Genomic DNA, 19,017 nt, shown 5'->3' on the forward strand with positions numbered 1-19,017 from the left:
ACCACCACCACCACCACCACCACCACCACCACCACCACCACCACCACCACCACCACCACCACCACCACCACCATCATCATCATCATCATGGCAGTAGACCTGGATGTAAGCCGTTTAATTAGAATTATTTTCCTAATAATTTCTCTTTCAAAAGTAGCTAAATGAAGTCAGAGGGCTTTCGTTTACTTTTCTAATAATCTTCGCACTTGGTCTCCTACGTGATAATTCACACACTAAATAACTTGATCAAACTATTCCATGCAGAATGTCCTCTTAGAATACCTAAGCACTAACGTATAGCCACTGTGTAACTGCTTGACATTAATAACAAAGTAAAACAAAACAGCCATCATCTCACGAAGAAATAATTTGGGATATTCTTCCGCAAAGAGTAATAGCTTCTTACCTCACATTCCTTCCTCTTAATCTGTACATTGCCCCAATAATACTGATGGTAGTTTTTAAATTTGACGGTAAATAACTTCCTAAAGGAATAAATCTAACCACGTTATATGCTTCATAATCCAAGCTCAAGGATATATACAATTCAAACATGTCTGGTACATATGAAATGTTACCATTCCAACAAGCAATGAGTTCAACTATCTGGCCAGGCCCATTATTAAATGAAATTTTAAAGGAAAATTGTTGCCTTCTTATATGTTAAGAGACAACAAATACCATGACAAGTAAAGGTTGAGTGATGTCCAATATGTATACATTTCTCTTTGCTACAAAGATGAAGTTTCAGCCACAGTATGGAAAGGAAAACACAGATATACTCACCTTGTTGGCACTTATCTGCTTCCGATGCGACCACCGCTAAGTTCGGCACCATTGGATAATCAAGACGGTAACAAAGGAACAGAGAAAACTCATTAATAAAGTGATTGTACTGTGTTATAGGCTATAATTTATGTGCTATGGTTGGCATTCAAATTCTGATGCTATGAACAAAGCACATTTAAGCAAGAAAGTACGAATGCTAAAATTCCCATTTGTACGTTTGGGCTACCTAATTTTCTTCCAGTGTTTAGTCTACCCAGCCCATAGCAAATGGATACTGTTCTGTTCCTAAAGGTATTATTGAAATGACATTGAAACTGGTACCATTTTCTCTTTTTTTTAAAAAAAAGTGGAAAATCAGGTTTCTCCTATGTGAAAACACTTATGACTGATGTTAGTTCATGTGTAAGTTTCCATATTCCCAGAAAACAGCAAATACTATTCGATTAAATTTCATAAGCTAATACACAATATTCAAAATAACAGGAAAATATGTGAAGTCATTATTTCCTAATTAAGAAAAATAAGTTAGTACAGCCCTGAGTAAGAGAAGAAAAATATTTTCCACGTGGTTCTTCCCTCATCCTTAATTAGACATGCTGAGCCCGCTGAGCCACAACTACAATTAAAATTAAAACCTGGCAGCTGGTGGCTCACATCTGTCATCCTAGCTCCTGAGGAGGATCTAAGGATCATGGTTCAAAGCCAGCCAGGGCAGAAATTCCATGAGAGTCTTATCTCCCATTAAGCAGCAAAAAATTGGAGTGGTGGTGTGGCTCAAAGAGCACCAGTCAAGTCAAGGGAAACAGGGAGACCCTGAGTTTAAATCCCAGGACTGGTACAAAAAGGATTTAAAATTAAAATGTTCTCACTGCAAAACCATCTTCTTACTCCGGTGAGCATTCTCTGTTTCAAGGCTCTACTTAGGCTGCTCAACCAGCTCACTGGATAAATTTGGAATATGCTAACTCAGTTATAAGCCTAACGGAGAAGACCACATTTACGACTGGACTGAAGGAAAAAAAAATAATCCTTATCAGTTAACTGGCCTATCAATTTGTCCATATGCCATCCCTGGAGATGAGACACCAGAAATAAATGGTCTTTAGGATAAATTCACTCCGATTCCATTGCCCAAGAACTAGAAACGTTGGTACAGAAATGACTTGAAAATATTCTTTGTTCAGAACACCTCCCCTGGTGAAACAAGGAAGAAATCAACATTTAACATGTGACAAAGAGTTCTAGAAACTACCACCAGGATAGTAAAATCAGTTCTTCCAGCTGGTATTTTCTCAGTGTGGTATCACGTATTTTCACCCAACCCAAATGCCAAAATTAATTAGCATCTTGCAAGAGGATGAAGCTATTTAAATCCTACTCACATAGAATTCTTTGCTTTTTTGTGTGATAATAATCAAAATGGATTATTATTAAAGAATATCCATAGAAAAATGACTTCCCTTCCTGGCTTACCCTTCGCTACACATTACCACACTGAATGTCTCTACGTCATTAGAAGCACCACACCTCTTCATCCCGATCTTCTCCATAGCACTAGGAAACAAATACTCTCCTTATCTTCCTTCCTCACCCAAGGAAAATGAGCTGAGAGGTTCAGAGAAAGGTGTAGACTTGATTAACTCTTGGCGGGCTGACAAAAAAAAAAATTCTTTTCATTGCATTCTTCTATTTACTCAGGAAAAAAAAAAAGTATTTGTCAGCCTTCCAACAAATGTTTTAGCACCTGATCGGAAGATTCCAGTTCTCACCTGTGTTACCTAGATCTCGATCTCTACCCAGGAGGGTAAACTCGGGACAAGTTGTAGGTGTGAAGGTTTTTCTTGTGTGTGTGTGCGGGGGGGGGGGGGGGGGGGGGGGGGGGGGGGGGGGGGGCGGACAGATTGGTTCTGTTTGGTTCTGTAGCAACGATCACTAACTTCATGGTTGATGGAAAGAAAAAATAAGTGGAGACAAAACTGAGGATCCCTGCTGAAGTCCCTCCATCGAAACTGGAATCGAAATAGAAACGTATCAAAGGTACCTAGTTATCTATGGCCCACTGGTCCCAAGGGCTAGTCCTTTCCATTTAAAAACCTCAATATAAAAGTACCTTGAAATATGAACTTCACTTGATGAAAAGAACAAATGTTTTCTCCTATCTACGACACTCCAAGGGCCCATCACATGCGATTGAAGTAGAAAAGCCACATATGGCTCAGAATAAATTATTATGTGAGTATTCCTAAGCGATACTCTGACCAATATATAAAGAGAAAAAGGCAAGCTGCCATCGAGAAGAGCCAGGGTTTTGTATACGGTCTCCATAGAAATATACAAAATAAATAGGTTGTACACCAGACCTCCACCAGACAAGAAACCACATGAGTGAGCACACTGTCTAACCAATTCTTCAACATAGAAGACAGGCTGGGGAGGGGAGGGTTAAATATAAGAAGAGCCAAACACAGTAAAGCAGGAACTACCCATGGACTTTGAACTTGAAAAAAAAAATTGAGTTGCTTTACAAACACCCAATCCAAGGTGTATCTAGCATTAATCACTCTGCAATTTGAAATCAAGTAAATCTAAAATCCCACTTACTTGGCCTCTCTAAATTTGGGGACCAATTTAAATGTATTTAAATGGCAAGATGACTGCTCTAATAGACTACAGAAAAATCCACAAAGTAGTCATTTAAATATGTCAATGTGTTCGTGCAGGAAATGATGTAACTTTACAAACACCACTTAAATACACAGGAACATTTGAGAATACATTGGTTATTTGTATCTTGGGTTATTTTAAGCTAGCTTCCAGCTCAAAAATTGCTTATTTTCAATATCAATTTCAGACATCATAACATCAAAATACCAGATTCACTGACATCCTAAGTATGGGGTACTTCTTTAAAACAAAAAAAAAGTGATCAGCAGAGATTTGTTCTCTCTGTTGAGCAAACTTACCATCAGGAAATCCAAATTAAAACACAAATGTTTAGTTGGCACTAATAATTAAAAGGGGGCAACACAGTTCTACTTTTTGAAGCCCACCTTCTGTGTATTTGCTAGCAAACCACTGTTGATGTTCAAATTACAACTCACAAATTATAGCTCTCAGTGTTGGTATGTTCTATGGAGATTATTCTCCTTGTCTGGCTCTTGTCTGTTGAAACCTAACTCACACACAAGTGTCAGATTGTTCACAGTGAATTCCACCCAGGCAAGACAGAAACACATTTTATTCTTTCTCCAGCAAAATGAGAAAAAAATGCCTTTCAAGTAAGTTATAATAAGGCACATTTTTGTTCTTATTTTAGTGTGTAGGATTAAAAACGTATAATCCCAAAACATAAAGGGAAATTGTGGTTTACAGTCATCTATATGTTCCTGAGAACAGTCTCCTTTGTGTCCTGATAGAATCGGGTGGCTCTTTGGATGTAACAAACATCTTCAGAAGGCTGGGTACTCACGAAAAACTTCCATGAAGGAGAACAGAGAATACTAAAATGTTTCTCCTCACCAAACTATCCCCAAAATGGAAAACTTAGTAGGTAAGAGAAAGGAAGGAAAATTCAGAATGCTGCAAATGATTTATAATATTTAAAACGTATTCGTAAATGAAAATGAGATTTTTTTTAAAGTTTATCTAGGACACACACCCCAAAAAATTACTAAACAGAACTCTTGAAAATGAGTGACCATATAGTTCAGGCAAGCAACTGTAAGCAACATATGAATCACATCTGAGTTTTAATTACAGTAATACTAATCACATCTCTAGCCAAGTTAGAGATAATTCTTTAATGTGCTTTCCTGTCAGTCATTCAAATGACACGTCGGTAACCACAGATGGGTTCCTTAAGTTTATAAAGAAAAGTGTTTGTTTCCTCCTAAAAATAATTATAAAAATGTCAATAGCCCAATAATCAAATGGAAATCACAGGCGCGAGCTTAAAAAGAGTAAGAGTTTTCTGCTCACATGTCTCTTGAAATCCCCCTGCTTCACAACAAGGTTCAGGTTTAACACAACCACTCCCATGTCATCTTCTAAGCTGTTTGGATCTTCCAGTTTTAAAATATGCTCAGTCGTTCTGTAAGCGAAAGGCAAATACAAAAATAATGATCATTTTAACACCGACTAGTCTTTTGGCACCATAGATAGCTTAGGGTAAAAAGTCTCCTATCTCTTGTGAAGGATCAAAACGCCAATGCTACACGAGAGGCCCAGATTCAGTGAAAAGAAACCAACCACTGTCAGGGCAGAAAACTTGGTTTGGTATCATCTGATCCAATAGCCACCTAACTCATCTGCAAGACCATGTGGCCCAAATAAAAGATAAACTATTGGTCTTAAGTGAATGAGCCTGAATGTTTAACAATGAAAACCCCAGCACGTATTTCCAGGTGTGTTATAAAAGGTTTAATGTCTGAAAAACTAGATTTGTCATCTGCAACGAGCAGAATCTAACAATAACACCAGTCTTTCATTTGGGTTGCTCTCTGCCAAGTGTCACGCGTGAGGACCGCCAGTTCTCATTAAGTAGTATAAATTAATTAATTAACACACCTGTTAAGTTGGAGATCACGGAGAACAACGAAAGCAGAGCCCATGAAGTCGGAGGTGGTTAAGTCTCGATCGTACACCTACAGAGCACAGAGAGGTCAGGAATGTGTAGGCATGTGCACAAACCCACAGTTTCTCAAATGAACAGCAAGGATCCTTTAAAAAAAATCTCTCCTTCACACCTGACAATAATTTGTACCATCCACTTACAGAGAAACGTAAACCAACCCTATAGAAAGAAGAAATGTATCCAGCCTTACTCATTGGGGGGGGCGGGGATGGAGGAGGGGTATACATTGAAAACCGATCACTTCCTGTCGTTTGAATGAGATCTCATTCTAAGTTAGCACCTCTCCTTATGGGAAGCAGGTCTTAGGAAACAGAAATTTGCTAAGCATTCTACAGCGGGACCCCCTTCTCGAACCCAACTCCTGCTCTTTGAGCCCAGATGTTGGAGCAATCGCCGGGGAGCTTGAAGCGCTCTGAGGTATAAAGTGATCCTCACAGGCAAAGGTTTCTGTACGGTGTCATTACTTGCTGCTAGTAACAATCCTCCCACGTTTACATACGGTCAGTGGAGATAGGATTTCACACTCAGTCTATCCCATTGACTTATAGACACTATCCATCAGGAGACTATATGAAGAATCGACAGTGACCGACTGGCTTCCAAGAAGGCGTAAGAAACCCCAGAGAAGATCTTAGGATTTTTTTTTTTCCCCCAGCCATCCGTGATTACCTTCACCCGCAGCTTCTGATCGAGGCTCTGAATTGGCAGCACAACGATTTCATCCCATACTGGGTTCAGGTTCTTATAGATGACTTTGCTTTTGTACAGGGTCTTCCCATTCAGCTTAAATTTCACATAGGGATCACTCGTGCCTTTCAAAGGAAAAGGAGAGACAGAGAGGGAGAGAGAACAAGAGTTTTTAAGTAGACATAATCTGTTCAGGGCTGGGGCTCAGGACACGGTGCCGAACGCAGCCAGGTCTCCCTGCTCAGACCTCGAAGGCCCCTCTGGTGGAGGAGAGAAAGAGGGAATGAAATAATTCAGGAGTAAATTATTAATTCCTTTTCTCTCTCTTTTTACCTTTACTAGAATATGAATGGGCCCTTTGAGGGTTTTCTTGTTTTGTTTCCCCCATTTGGCCCCATGCGGGTCTGTCATCTCTCTGCTACCCACAAAAATTCAAGGCATCAACTCAAGTGTCAAGAGTCCTGGGGAGATGGAGACGCAAGCCCCTCTCCCCAAGGAACAGCCAGAGGCCCACCGAAAAGCAGAGCAAGTGAATCTGCAAACCTTCTGCAGCTGGCCCGCCCAACAGAGCCCCCACCCTCGGAAATACAATCACAATACACAAAGCCACTCGGCAGCCACACGCTCAAAGGACCGGCCAGCAGACGACAGAGCGTGGCACTGAGGGCACAGAGATTAAGTCGACAGAGCCTGGCCATTCTCCCCTGGTCCCCTGCACCTGCCACACGAGCAGCAGCCATTGTTTCTCCCCCCATCCGGCGGCCTGCGGAGCTCCAAGCCTGCCCAGCCCTCCGCCGGCCTCCCAAGCTGACAGCGCCGGACCTGCCCCCCGCATCTCGCATCTCCCGGAGAGCTTTGGAGTGGATGCCAACAACAGAGTGAGTGACGACCTCTCCTCCCCTCCAACCGGCCCAGGGCGGAAAGAGATGACTGAAGACGGTCCTCCACAGTGTTTCTCGCAGATCGATTGAGGAGGTTTTATTATTATTAATAATAACAGCGTGCAAAACATAAATGCATGGATGATGTGCTGTGCCTTTGTTACATGCACACGTGTGCATCATTTTATAATGATTGAGAAACAAAAACAGCACAAAGGAGAAGAGGACATGAGGACACAGTTAATTCTGAAACAGAGCAGTGCTCACGAGGATGCAGGGTACAGGGTTCTATCCCCTGGTATACCCAACCACGCCCGCGAAACCCACCGTGAGAGCCAATGCAGCAGCATCGGAGATGAGTATGTGGAAAGGCAGTCACGTGACACGTACCAAGCCATGAAGACCCCCAGACTGAATTCCCTGAATAGTTGAGGTGTTTTGTTTTGTTTACCGTGGTGGTGGTGGTTGGGTAATGGTTGTTTCACCGAGTTCTTCCTTTGGCTTCTATGGTCTAAAAATGGCTGCAAATAAATTCAGGGAAGTTTCCCATGATGCGAAATCAAAGCAGCCCTGTTTGATAGGTAATTAATAGAATTAAGAGACTCAACAAGCCACAACTGTTGATCCACCCTTGTTCCAATAGAGCCAAGGATATGAACTCTAAACAAGGACATTAAAGTTCACATACACACATACAAATACACACATTCAACTATCACTTTTTAAGTTGGGTAGCCGAGCCCAACATTTGGGTTATTTGAAACCTGGACACACACACACCATATTGAGCAGTGTTTGTGTGAGGCACAGTTAAAAATAAATGCATTCGTAGACACCCGTAGAATTCTCAGTAGTGAGCAAGGCGTCTGTCCACTTCCTCCTTTCTTTAACACCACAGGAAAATACCTCTGGCAAGTCAGACGTTAACGATCATCCTGATATATATATGTGTGTATATATATATATATATATATATATATATATATATGTGAAAGTAGGGGAAAACTATAATAAAAAGAGGCCTTTAATTAAATGAAGCTGCCACTCGGGGATCAGGCTTTCATGCTTGTCAGCCTACTCTCAAAATAAACATCTCAAAACTCGGCCCGTGGTGTCAGTTTCTCACAGGCAAAGCATACTGGGTAATCCCAGACCTCTTGACAGCTACATAATGTTCAAACTGTTTCACGGGTGAATGGCGGCAGTTGCATAAAAGAAAATATTAATGTCTGGAATTAATAGAAGAAAAGGACCGGGGGTTGACAAAGGCAAACAAGGGAAGAGGGTGTCAAGTTAGTGCAGCGTTAATTGTTAGGAGGGGGAAAAAAAAATATATTGGAGAAAGGCAGGGAGCATTTGGTGATTTTCACTCCTTGAGCCTAAGTGACTCGTTGTCGCGTAAGTGACATGTCAACTAGGCAGGTTCTGAAAGGGGTCAGCTTCCCAGAAAGGCAGCCGCCCCCCACCCCCCAGCCTCTCCGCCTGACGAGATGACACCTGAATGGGTGGACTTCCACCCCGAAGACGGGCGCTTCATCCACAATGAGACTCCAGGTGGAGAAGGAAGAGGCCTGAAGCCCGGGGATGCAGCCTCCATCCCAGGGACTCCGTCCTGGGGCCTCCGCCAGATCTGCCCAGTTAGACACTCAGAACCTCTCACTCAGAGTCTCAAGATGGTTCGAGGAATCTCCCCACAGCCATGTCTCCCCTGTGTCTGCACACCGCAGCCTCTAGATGATGCCACAGAGCCGAGCAATTGCAGACGGACAAACGGGCAGCCTGTGTCAGTTGTGTCTGCCCTGGGCAAGCGAGGAGTTCCCTCAGAGGGGCCATGCCATCGTGAACGGGGCCCACCCGCACGGCGGCTGCAGACGCATTCGCTCTGCGCTGCTGTTAGAATCTGCGAAGGATTTAAACTGTGAGAAGGTGTACGATGAATATGCGCAACCTTCCTACCACGTACACACGCGTATTCCTAGACACACATGTCCATCATATATGCATACGTGTGTGTGCATGGTGCACACCTGAACATACTTAAGACACGGGTGTATGCACAGGCGTGGACACGTTCCCATGCATGTACATGCAGTCGTGTGTATATACACCGCATGTACATGAGTGTGTATAGACATACGTGTGTGTACATGCATCCATGCACTTAGGGGCCCATGGAGCCACACGGGGGGCACACGGGGTGCACAGGGTGCTCTCTGGGCATTCCAGGAGAGACACGGGTGTTTTGTCTCCTGATCCCTGGCTTGTCCTCCCCAGCAGAAGTAGTAAGCTCCACAGGAACAGACCACACCCCGTACTCTTGCAAGGGATTTTGTCTTCTTAATCATGTGCATGTGCAGCACAATCCCGTAGATGTGTCCTGTGAACCTCTACCTTGTCTACACACCCCATTATAACTATCCTAAGCCCATCCCTCCTGCCCAGCTTTTCCAAAGGTTATCACACAATCTGACTTCATTGAGTGTAGATTACATTAGAAAACATCCATCTAGTCGGGCGCCGGTGGCTCACGCCTGTAATCCTAGCTACTCAGGAGGCTGAGATCTGAAGATCTCGGTTCAAAGCCAGCCCAGGCAGGAAAGTTTGTGAGACTCTTATCTCCAATAAACTGCTAGAAAACCGGAAGTGGTGCTGTGGCTCAAGCGGTAGAGCGCTTGCCTTGAGCTGAATAGCACAAGGACAGTGCCCAAGCCCAGAGTTCAAGCCCCACGACTGACAAAAAAAAAAAAAATCCATCTATCTGTAGACATAGATATATCAGATTATCTATACACATGTATATACATGTGTATACATGTATATATTATGTATACACGTGTATACATATACTTATCAAATATATGCATTCTATATATTAGGTACATATGCATATCATATATACATATTACATATATAAATACTTATCAGATATATCTATATATACAAATGGATATATTATATATATATACATAATTAGAAGGATGGATAGAGAGATTAGATAGATAAATGATAGAGGGATAGATGGATGGATTAGAGAAATGACAGATGGATGGAGAGATTAGATAGAGGGATAGATGGATAGATGGATGGATTAGATAAATTAAATGACAGATAGATAATTAGATAGATGGATGGACAAATTAGAAAGATATATTAGATAGATAAATGATAATTGTATAGTTGGATGATGGCTTAGATAGATGGATTAGACAGATAAATGATAGATAATTAGATGGGTGGATTAGATACAGATAGATAGATAGATAGATAGACAAGCAGACAGACAGATGCGATAGATTTGAAAATACAAGCTTCCTTGTGTAACTACTCTATTTTTGGCTTTGTAATTAAATGCCCAGGTATAGAAGCAATTTTCTCACTGTAAGCTTTTAAATCAATTTAGCCATGTTTCTTTCCATTGATTTGTCTTTGTTGCTGTTTTTTAACACTTAACTCGTTAGTCCGGCTGGAATTATTTTAGCATGAAGAATGAGTGAAAATTGGGCTCACTGATGAACAGGGGAGAAAATGATCAGAAACAACCTTTACAAAGATGAGTCTGGAGACAGCTTGTAACATCGAATAAAGAACAAAAATGAGATTAAGGAGAGGGGGAAAAAGTCTGCTGGCCGAGATGATAAAGCCGGAGAGCATTGAAGGGCAAAGAGAAAGCCAATCCAGGCAGTAAGAAATACCTGCTGGGGGGTCTCAAGAAGCATGCTCCCAGCACCAGGAGCGAAAGCCAGCCAGAGAAGCAGTGACTGCTACATCCTTGCTTGAAACACATACTTAGTGTGACCAAATACAGAAGACTGCTCAGAAATGCAGCAGGACACAAGGAGCTACTAAAATAATCAGTTTAAAAGTTTCTCACTGCCTTTTTAAAAAAAATTAATATAGAAAACAAAGTAAGTCCCAGGAAATGAGTTCCCACAAGAGGGGGTGTGGGGCTTGGGGGGAGGACGGGGAGAAAAATCAAGAATTCATTGTATATACCACAAAAGGAAAATAAGAGAAGGGCTGGGCGGAAGGGGGGTGAAAATGGCGACCATCGAGATGGCTTGTGTACGTAAACCGCTTTATTAAATGGGAAAAAAATTCAATGCACAGCCTATAAAAAATTAAGACAAGTGAAGGAAGGGGCAGGTGGGGAATGCTAAAAGAGGTGGCATTGATCAAGACACACCGTATGCGTACACCGCTTGGCTGAATGTCAACTCCTTTGCACAACTTCTTACAGGTAATTGAAAAAAAAAAAGGATTCAAAGAAAGCATACTTCTGGGGGTATCATACACGCCATTTTTCACTCATGCAAACATAGTTCAAGAAAGATGCGTGTAGACACATGCTAGATTATAGACAGGTAATAAATGAATGAATGAATGAATGAACCTGGGAGTCCAAGGCCACAAAATCCACCACCGATTCCTTCTTCGCTCCCTTTTCTTATGCCGTTCTATTTCTACCGGGCAGATGAAAAACTACCAATCTCCAAGGTTGACCTCAAGAGCAGAAGAGCTGGCACACGGCTCTGGTCTCTTAGTTAGAATGCCTGTTTGTAGTGGTAGTGCTCAAGTAAGCTTTTTTAAAAAAGGAAAATCAAAGGAGAGCATATAACCACATACGCAGTCTTATATTCATCTACTTTAACATCCAGGATTGAATTCGTCTCTATAATGTTTCTTTGTTGCCATCTTAAAGACATGACACTTCTATCACCTTTATGAAAAGTGGTAGGAAAAACTTTTTTTTTTTTTGTCAGTTGTGGGGCTTGAACTCAGGGCCTGGGCGCTGTCCCTCAGCTCTTCAGCTCAAGGCTAGCACTCTACCACTTGAGCTACAGCACCACTTCCAGTTTTCTGGTGGTTTATTAGAGCTAAGAGTCTCACAGACTTTCCTGCCTGGGCTGGCTTTAAACTTTGATCCTTAGATCTCAGCCTCCTGAGTACCTCGGATGAGGGACGTGAACCACCAGCACCCAGCTTGGAAAAGCATTTTTTATCCTAGGTACTTCTTGCTAGGATTCTGTGCAAATTTTAGCGGGGGGAAACTATTTAAAATATTTTTGTTTCCCCAGGAGGAACTAGCTTTCTAAATAAGCCTCTCTAAGTTCTCAAAATCAACAGTTCCTCACTGAAGATGCTGTGTTCTTTGATTCAGCCTTTCTGGGCAGCTAGGCTGTTAGAAACTGGTTTCAGCTGAGCTGTTTCAGCTACCAATCTCAGAACCATGTGTCTCTGATGGTCCAGTCTTCGACTAGCCTTGCTATTTGCACTTTGCTATGTGGCATCTCCAAAATAACCAGCAAAAGGCTGGGCCAGAGGCATGACTCAAGTGGTAGAGCCCCAGCTGAGCAAGCAAGCCAAGCAAGAGCACCAGGTCCCATGCGCAAACTCTGGTACCAGCAAAAGAGGGGGAAAAACGTCCACTCCTAAATTTATTATAAATGTATAGCTGTAACTTGTGTAACAGATACTTATATAAAATTGTATATAACTTACATAAAACTTTCTGCCCTGCATGATCTTTTCCCTACAGGCTGGAGTCTATTTCACTGGACTTAAGATTTATGCTTAAGCCAGTTACCAGTGGCTCATGCCTGTAATCCTAGCTACTTAGGAGGCTGAGATCAGAGGATTGCAGTTCAAAGCCAGCCTGGGCAGGAAAATCTGTGAGATTCTTATCTCCAATGAACCAACACACCAAAAGTGGAGGTGTGGCTTACGTGGTAGAGCACTAGCCTTGAACGTAAGATAGCAACCTAGGCCCTGACTTCAAGCTCCAGAACCAGCACCAAAAAAGGTGGGGGGGGGGGCCTAATAGTCGCTTGGGGAGGGGATATCTATCTACAGTATTTTAATTATGTAAGTTTAAATTTTAATAATCGTATAGATAATAAAACTTAAATGGTCGGGTTTTTAACATAAATCAAAACGCTAGGGTCTGAATAATGGCAAGCGAGAAGCACCAAGACATTTTAATCTGCTCATGACTTTGTGGAGCCTTCCCCTCCACCACCAAAAAAAAAAACTGATGATAATATATAATACTGAGACCAAAAAGCAAAACAAACAAAACAAAAGGCACAAAACCCAGCGGCCTGGGTTTGCTTTAGTCTCAGCAAGTGCTGGATGTGCATTTGCATCTCATCTTTAAAGTGTGACCACCTCTCCCTCCCCCTCCCCCCCCCCCACCCCCCACCAGCCCAGGCTCCCACTTGAGCCCACCAGTGACTTAGTGCCATCTGGCGGTCACAGTCAGTACTAGGGAGAAGTCAGTCCCAAGTTTGCAAGGTGAAAGCGGCCCTGACCTGTCAGTGCCTTTGATACTGTCATAGCACTAGGCCCGGGACAGGAGAGCAAACATCAATATGTATTACATTTGAATACGCAATTCAAAACGAGCACCCACATCATTAGGGAAAGAGATATTTTGGTCTCTTAAAGGAAGCCAGTTTGATAAAAAAAGTTCCTAATCTGTGTGAGAAATAAATTTTAGACTGAAGAAGTAAAAGAGAAATATAAAACCACCTGGGAGAATAAGCCTGTATGACTCGGAGGAGTGGGGGCGGGGGAGGGGAGGAGGCGGGTGATGGGGCTCAGGCCTGTCATCCTAGCTACTCAGGAGGCTGAGATCTGAGGGTCATGTTTTAAAGACAGCCAGAGAAAGAAAGTCCATGAGACTCTTTTTATTTGTTTTTATTTTTTGCCAGTCCTGGGGCTTGAACTCAGAGCCTGGGCACTGTCCCTGAGCTTCTTTTGTTCAAGGCTAGTACTCTACCACTTGAGCCACAGCACCACATCTGGCTTTTTCTGTGTATGTGGTACTGAGGAATCGAACCCAGGGCTTCAGGCATGGGAGGCAAGGGCTCTACCACTGAGCCACCTTCCCAGCCCTCCCCCCACGCTCCCCTCCATGAGACTCTTATCCTCAATAAACCAGCAAAAATGCTGGTGTACCTCAAGTAGTAAATTCTTGCACAAAGTGGCTCAGGGACAGTGACTAGGCCCTGAGTTCAAGCCCCAGGACACACACAGATACACACACATACCCATACACGAAGAATAGCTCCAGAATAGCATTGTAAGTCCTTTTTTTGGAGGGGGGGGGGGTCCATTCGTGGGGCCTGAACTCTGGGCCTGGGCGCTGTCCCTCAGCTCTTCAGCTCAAGGCTAGCACTCTACCACTTGAGCCACAGCGCCACTTCCGGCTTTTTTTCTTTTTGCTTATGTGGTGCTGAGGAGTCGAACCCAGGGCCTCATGCATGCAAGGCAAGCGCTCTACCACTGAGCCACTTTCCCAGCCCCTAGCATTGTAAGTTCTTTGCAACAGCAAAAAAAAGCTGTAAACTAATTTAAAGAAAAACATAGAAAATAGTTATGTGCATGCAACCAGAAAATAATAGCGAAAGCAATGGGTGACTGGGATATTCAGAAAAGGAAATTAAGTACAAGTGCACACATTTAAGAATGTAATGGAGGAAGGGAGGGAGGGAGGGAGGGAGGGAGGGAGGGAGGGAAGGAAGGAAGGAAGGAAGGAAGGAAGGAAGGAAGGAAGGAAGGAAGGAAGGAAGGAAGGAAGGAAGGAAGGAAGGAAGGAAGGAAGGAAGGAAGGAAGGAAGGAGAGAAATGCAGAGTCATGAAGTCAAGAGCTTTCACTTGCTTATCCTGCTTGCTACGCTGGCACTCTACCACCTGAGCCATTGCCTCTAGTTCAGCATATTGCTCTAGTCATTTCCTGTCAACTGGTTTTAAACCACAATCTTTCAACTCAAAACATTAGAGGGATAAGCACAGGTATAATTCAGCAATATCAAACCGAGGTGATATTTTGCTTTAGAAAATGAAGATAGAATTACAAGAGTCAGATCTGGGGTGGGCATGGTGGTACACTCTGTAGTCCCAGATAGGCAAGATACTTCAAGTAGGAGAATCAAGGTCTGAGGCTGGTCTGAGACTAGAATACAGGACCTTATCAGACAGTAACCTACAAGCAATCAGGGCTGAAGGCCTGGTAGGTAGAATGCTTGCCAAACAAAAGCCAGGCTCCTAAGTTCAAAGTTCGGTTATTGCCCAAATAGAAAAAAAAAAAATCACATCATTACATGTGCGTTCCACTCAAACTTCTAAGAATTACCTACTGTTATGTTTTTCTCCCCATCTGCTTTTCTCATGTTTGTCTCCATATATTTGTGAAATCTTTTCCTTAACCATGGCATCACTTCTGGCTTTATCTGAGTAGTTTATGAAAGATTAGGAGTCTCACAGACTTTCCTGCCAGGCTGTTTTCAAACCACAATCCTCAGACCTCAGCCTCCTGGGTAGCTAGGATTACAGGCGTGAGCCACCAGCACCCAGCTACCTTTCTTTATAAAGCAAAATTGCTACCATAAAAATGATATAATCATACAAATCAGCCTACTAAATAGCAAAACAGACCTGTAGTCCAAAGTGCCTTACACGGAGCTACCTTTGTAACAATCTGGTAATTGATACCTAAGAATGTGGCAGAATCTTCTTCTTACTGGGACATATTTAAACCCCTCTCTAAGTCATTCAAGCATGAAAATGTCTTATCTAATGTCATATTTTTCTTCCTGTCATTTGTAGAGGAAATTGCATACTAAACAAATGTCATTATCTACATGTGTTGGAAATGCAGAAAGAGTGAGCTGTTTCCTGGGCAAACGACCATGCACAAAAAAGATCACCATCCTCACCCACACTTGCAGAGAGATTTTTTTTAATGGTCCTAGAAATGTTAATCATGCACATCAATTGGTTTGTTTTCCTTTCTGCAATACTAAAACGTGACCACCAGAGGGCACGAACACCGTGATAGTCTTTCAATTGCCAACCAAGGAACTGCTATCCTGTAGTTGGCCAACTTGAAGGAAATACACAGGGTTTCAATGCGGCCTAGAACCCAGGGCTGCTAGAATGAACTCCACCAGCTCAGCAGCAATTCCCTCCTCCCCCCCCCACAAACTAAGTCAGGGTCCTAGTAAGGGAGAAGAGGGGAGAGGAAGGGAGATGGGAGGAGAAAGGAGAGGAGAGGAGAGGGAAGGAGAGAGGGGAGGAGGATTGGGGGAGAGGGAAGATCAGAAGAACTCTACAGTCCAGAAGAATTCAGAAGTCCATTCTTTCGAAAGGAATTCAAGGCCTGGGAAGGTGGCTCCGTGATAGGGTGCTTGCCTCGCGTGCATGAGGCCCCGGGTTCGATTCTTCAACACCACATAAACAGAAAACACTGGAAGTGGAGCTGTGCCTCAAGTAGGAGAGCGCTAGCCTTGAGCTGCAGAGCTGAGGGACACATAACAGCTAAGAGAAGAAACAGGATGGGATTTTTTGGCAGCTAAAATAGGCGGCTTACAGCGCTTTCCATCCATCGGTACTTCTATCTCCCTGACAGGCAAACACTTTCTTGAGCTGTTATTATGTGCTAGACACACAGCCTCTTGTGTGACTATAAGTATGATTACCACAAATGCTCCCCAGGTCCTGACCACTGCCGAGATGGAAATGATCAGCTCACAGCCTTCCCAGCAAAATAGCCACACCACAAGAAGGGTGCGGGCTGCAAAGCCCAGGGCTGGGACCCAAGCAGACTGCTTACCACAGCGGTCCCGCACCACCAAGTTCCGGCCTTCCTTCAGATGGATGGTGAGGAGGTAGGCGAAGGGGCTGGGGAGGTTGCTCAGGCCATCCCCGGCTTCCCTGAGCATCTGCAGAGAATAAAACAAGCATTTCCATCAGGTCCTGGGCCTAAATGTACAAGCGACACCTCCAACTCACACCGAAGTGTCACGGCCCCCTGACACTAGCTTTCTAACCAACTCCTCTGTATCTCTCTCCCCAGTGGGGTACAACGCAGATACCAAAGGCAAACGTGATCACATCTTTGCAGGATCAACTGTCCAGTGGTTGGATGCGTGCCAGGCTAGCTTCCGCAGCCTCTCACCGACCACGAGCTTGCAAAACGCATCATACAGCCACATGCAGGGATTCGCTACAGCGCTGGTTCCTGCCAAATACGGAAGCCCTGGCACTCCCGGAAAGCACACATCGCCCTCTTCCTCCCCACATCTCCCCACTACCCATGGGGAATACCCACTGCTCCACGTGGGGTAGTTTCCGTGGGGGAAACCCTCAGTGGCTCCGGTCCATGAGATACACGCTCCTCACTGCGTCCACACAGGGTCCTCTGTCTGCCTGGGGCTTCCCAGGTCTCCCCCATCTCCATGAATTCATCATCACCCAGGGGCTCTCATGCCGAACTCCCGGCCCATTTTTGCCTATCTTTCCTATGAATCCAGTGGACGGACGCATTTGAGCCGCTGCAAATCTGTGTCTTTCTTCACAGAGAAGGACAAACAGAGCTCATCCACTCATTAGACACTCAATCGACCGGCCCTGCGGCCAGCACACCACCACCACCACCCCTCTTAGCCTTGGCTGTCGGCTCTGCTTCCTTCACCTCACACCCCTGCGTGGATGCTAGGTATTTTTAGTAGAGTCTGGTCCAGCCTGACCCAATCACTAGGCCCCGAGTTCATCTCGGGACACTGAAACCTGTGGGCCACTCATTGTGGCAGGTGGCTGTACTGGGCCATCTGTTAGAAATTTAAAAAATAAATCTAGCTGGGCGCTGGTGGCTCACGCCTGTCATCCCAGCTACTCAGGAGGCTGAGATCTGAGGATCGAGGTTCAAAGCCAGCCCAGGTAGAAAAGCCCGTAAGACTCTTATCTCCAATAAACCACTAGAAAACTGGAAGTGGCGCTGTGGCTCAAGTGGTAGAGCGCGCGCCTTGAGCTGAAGAGCTGAGGGACAGTGCCCAAGCCCAGAGTTCAAGCCCTATGACCTACAAAAAAATAAAATAAAAAATAAAAAAGAGGCAAAGAAATCCAAAGGACTGAGGGCAAGTGTCCACAGCACCCGCTCTGGTGTTAGTGCTTCGGGAAGGACACTCACAGACTCTTCGGAAGTTCGCAATGCCGCAGGAGCCTGGAGATCGCCACCACCACGCAGCTTCTGCAAAGGAAAACAAAAAGCCGGCTGTTGAGAGGGGAAGTGGAAGGATCTGGGAAGGTGGCTCAGTGGTAGAGCGATTGCCTCGCATGCATGAGGCCCTGGGTTCGATTCCTCTGTACCACATAAGCAGAAAAAAACCCGGAAGTGGCGCTGTGGCTCAAGTGGTAGAGTGCTAGCCTTGAGCTGAAGAGCTGAGGGACAGCAACCAGGCCCAGAGTTCAGGGCCCAGGACTGACCAAAAAAAAAAAAAGAGACGAAGGGATCTGGATGTCTGTCCCGGTTCTCCCCCTTTGGCAGGATGATATTTGCCTGTCCCTGATACAGATCCCTCTGGGAATCTAGGGAAATGCCACGAGGAAACTTGGCGGGAACACCTCACATTGGCCGGTGTGGCCCACAGAAAAGCCACAGGACTTCAAAGTTCTAGATCTCACAGCCGCTGTAACGGACACACACCATAGGTAGCTTCACCGAGCAAGGGGACGCAAGTCCCGTAAAGAACAGCAAAGTGTCCCATATGCACACACAGACCAGCAACAGCCGCTGGGAGACACGAGGCCTTGAACATTTCCTCTAGGGGTGTTGCATAGAGCCTCAAATTTCCCACAGAGTAGGACGCGCACCATCTTATCTCTTCTGGAATGAAATCTTCTCTAACAAAGTGAGAGATCCGTTTTCCAATATGGGGTTGGGGGATCACTTCCTTTTTAATCCAGTATGTGGGGCTTGAACTCAGGGCCTGGACTCTGTCCCTGAGATCTTCAGCTCAAGGCTGGCACTCTACCACTTTGAACCACAGCGCCACTTCTGGTTTCTGGTGGTTCATTGGAGAGAAAAGTCTCATGGACTTTCCTGCCCAGGCTGGCTTTGAACCACAATCCTCAGGTGTCAGTCTCCTGAGTAGCTAGGATGCTAGGCATTCCGTGATTATTTTTATGTTCTCCATAAGAATGGCTGGCCACATTGCTTGCAAGCTCACTGTAAGGCAAATTAATACC

At 44.3% G+C, this 19,017-nt stretch overlaps 1 protein-coding gene across 1 annotated transcript in view; it reads right to left on the reverse strand.

The window, feature by feature from the left end:
- The window catches only part of Mctp2 (multiple C2 and transmembrane domain containing 2), a 136,378-nt gene that overhangs the window by 91,715 nt on the left and 25,646 nt on the right, over positions 1-19,017 (reverse strand). The window contains exons 3-8 of the mRNA XM_042698563.1: positions 17,960-18,019; positions 16,604-16,712; positions 6,092-6,234; positions 5,356-5,432; positions 4,768-4,879; positions 787-822 (exon numbers count right to left, since the gene is read on the reverse strand). Of these exons, the coding sequence (XP_042554497.1) occupies positions 787-822; positions 4,768-4,879; positions 5,356-5,432; positions 6,092-6,234; positions 16,604-16,712; positions 17,960-18,019 (537 nt within the window). The remainder of the gene's footprint in view (positions 1-786; positions 823-4,767; positions 4,880-5,355; positions 5,433-6,091; positions 6,235-16,603; positions 16,713-17,959; positions 18,020-19,017) is intronic.

This window comes from Dipodomys spectabilis, unplaced genomic scaffold (genome assembly GCF_019054845.1).
Source record: "Dipodomys spectabilis isolate Male_0828 unplaced genomic scaffold, ASM1905484v1 ptg000233l, whole genome shotgun sequence".
NCBI lineage: Eukaryota > Metazoa > Chordata > Mammalia > Rodentia > Heteromyidae > Dipodomys > Dipodomys spectabilis.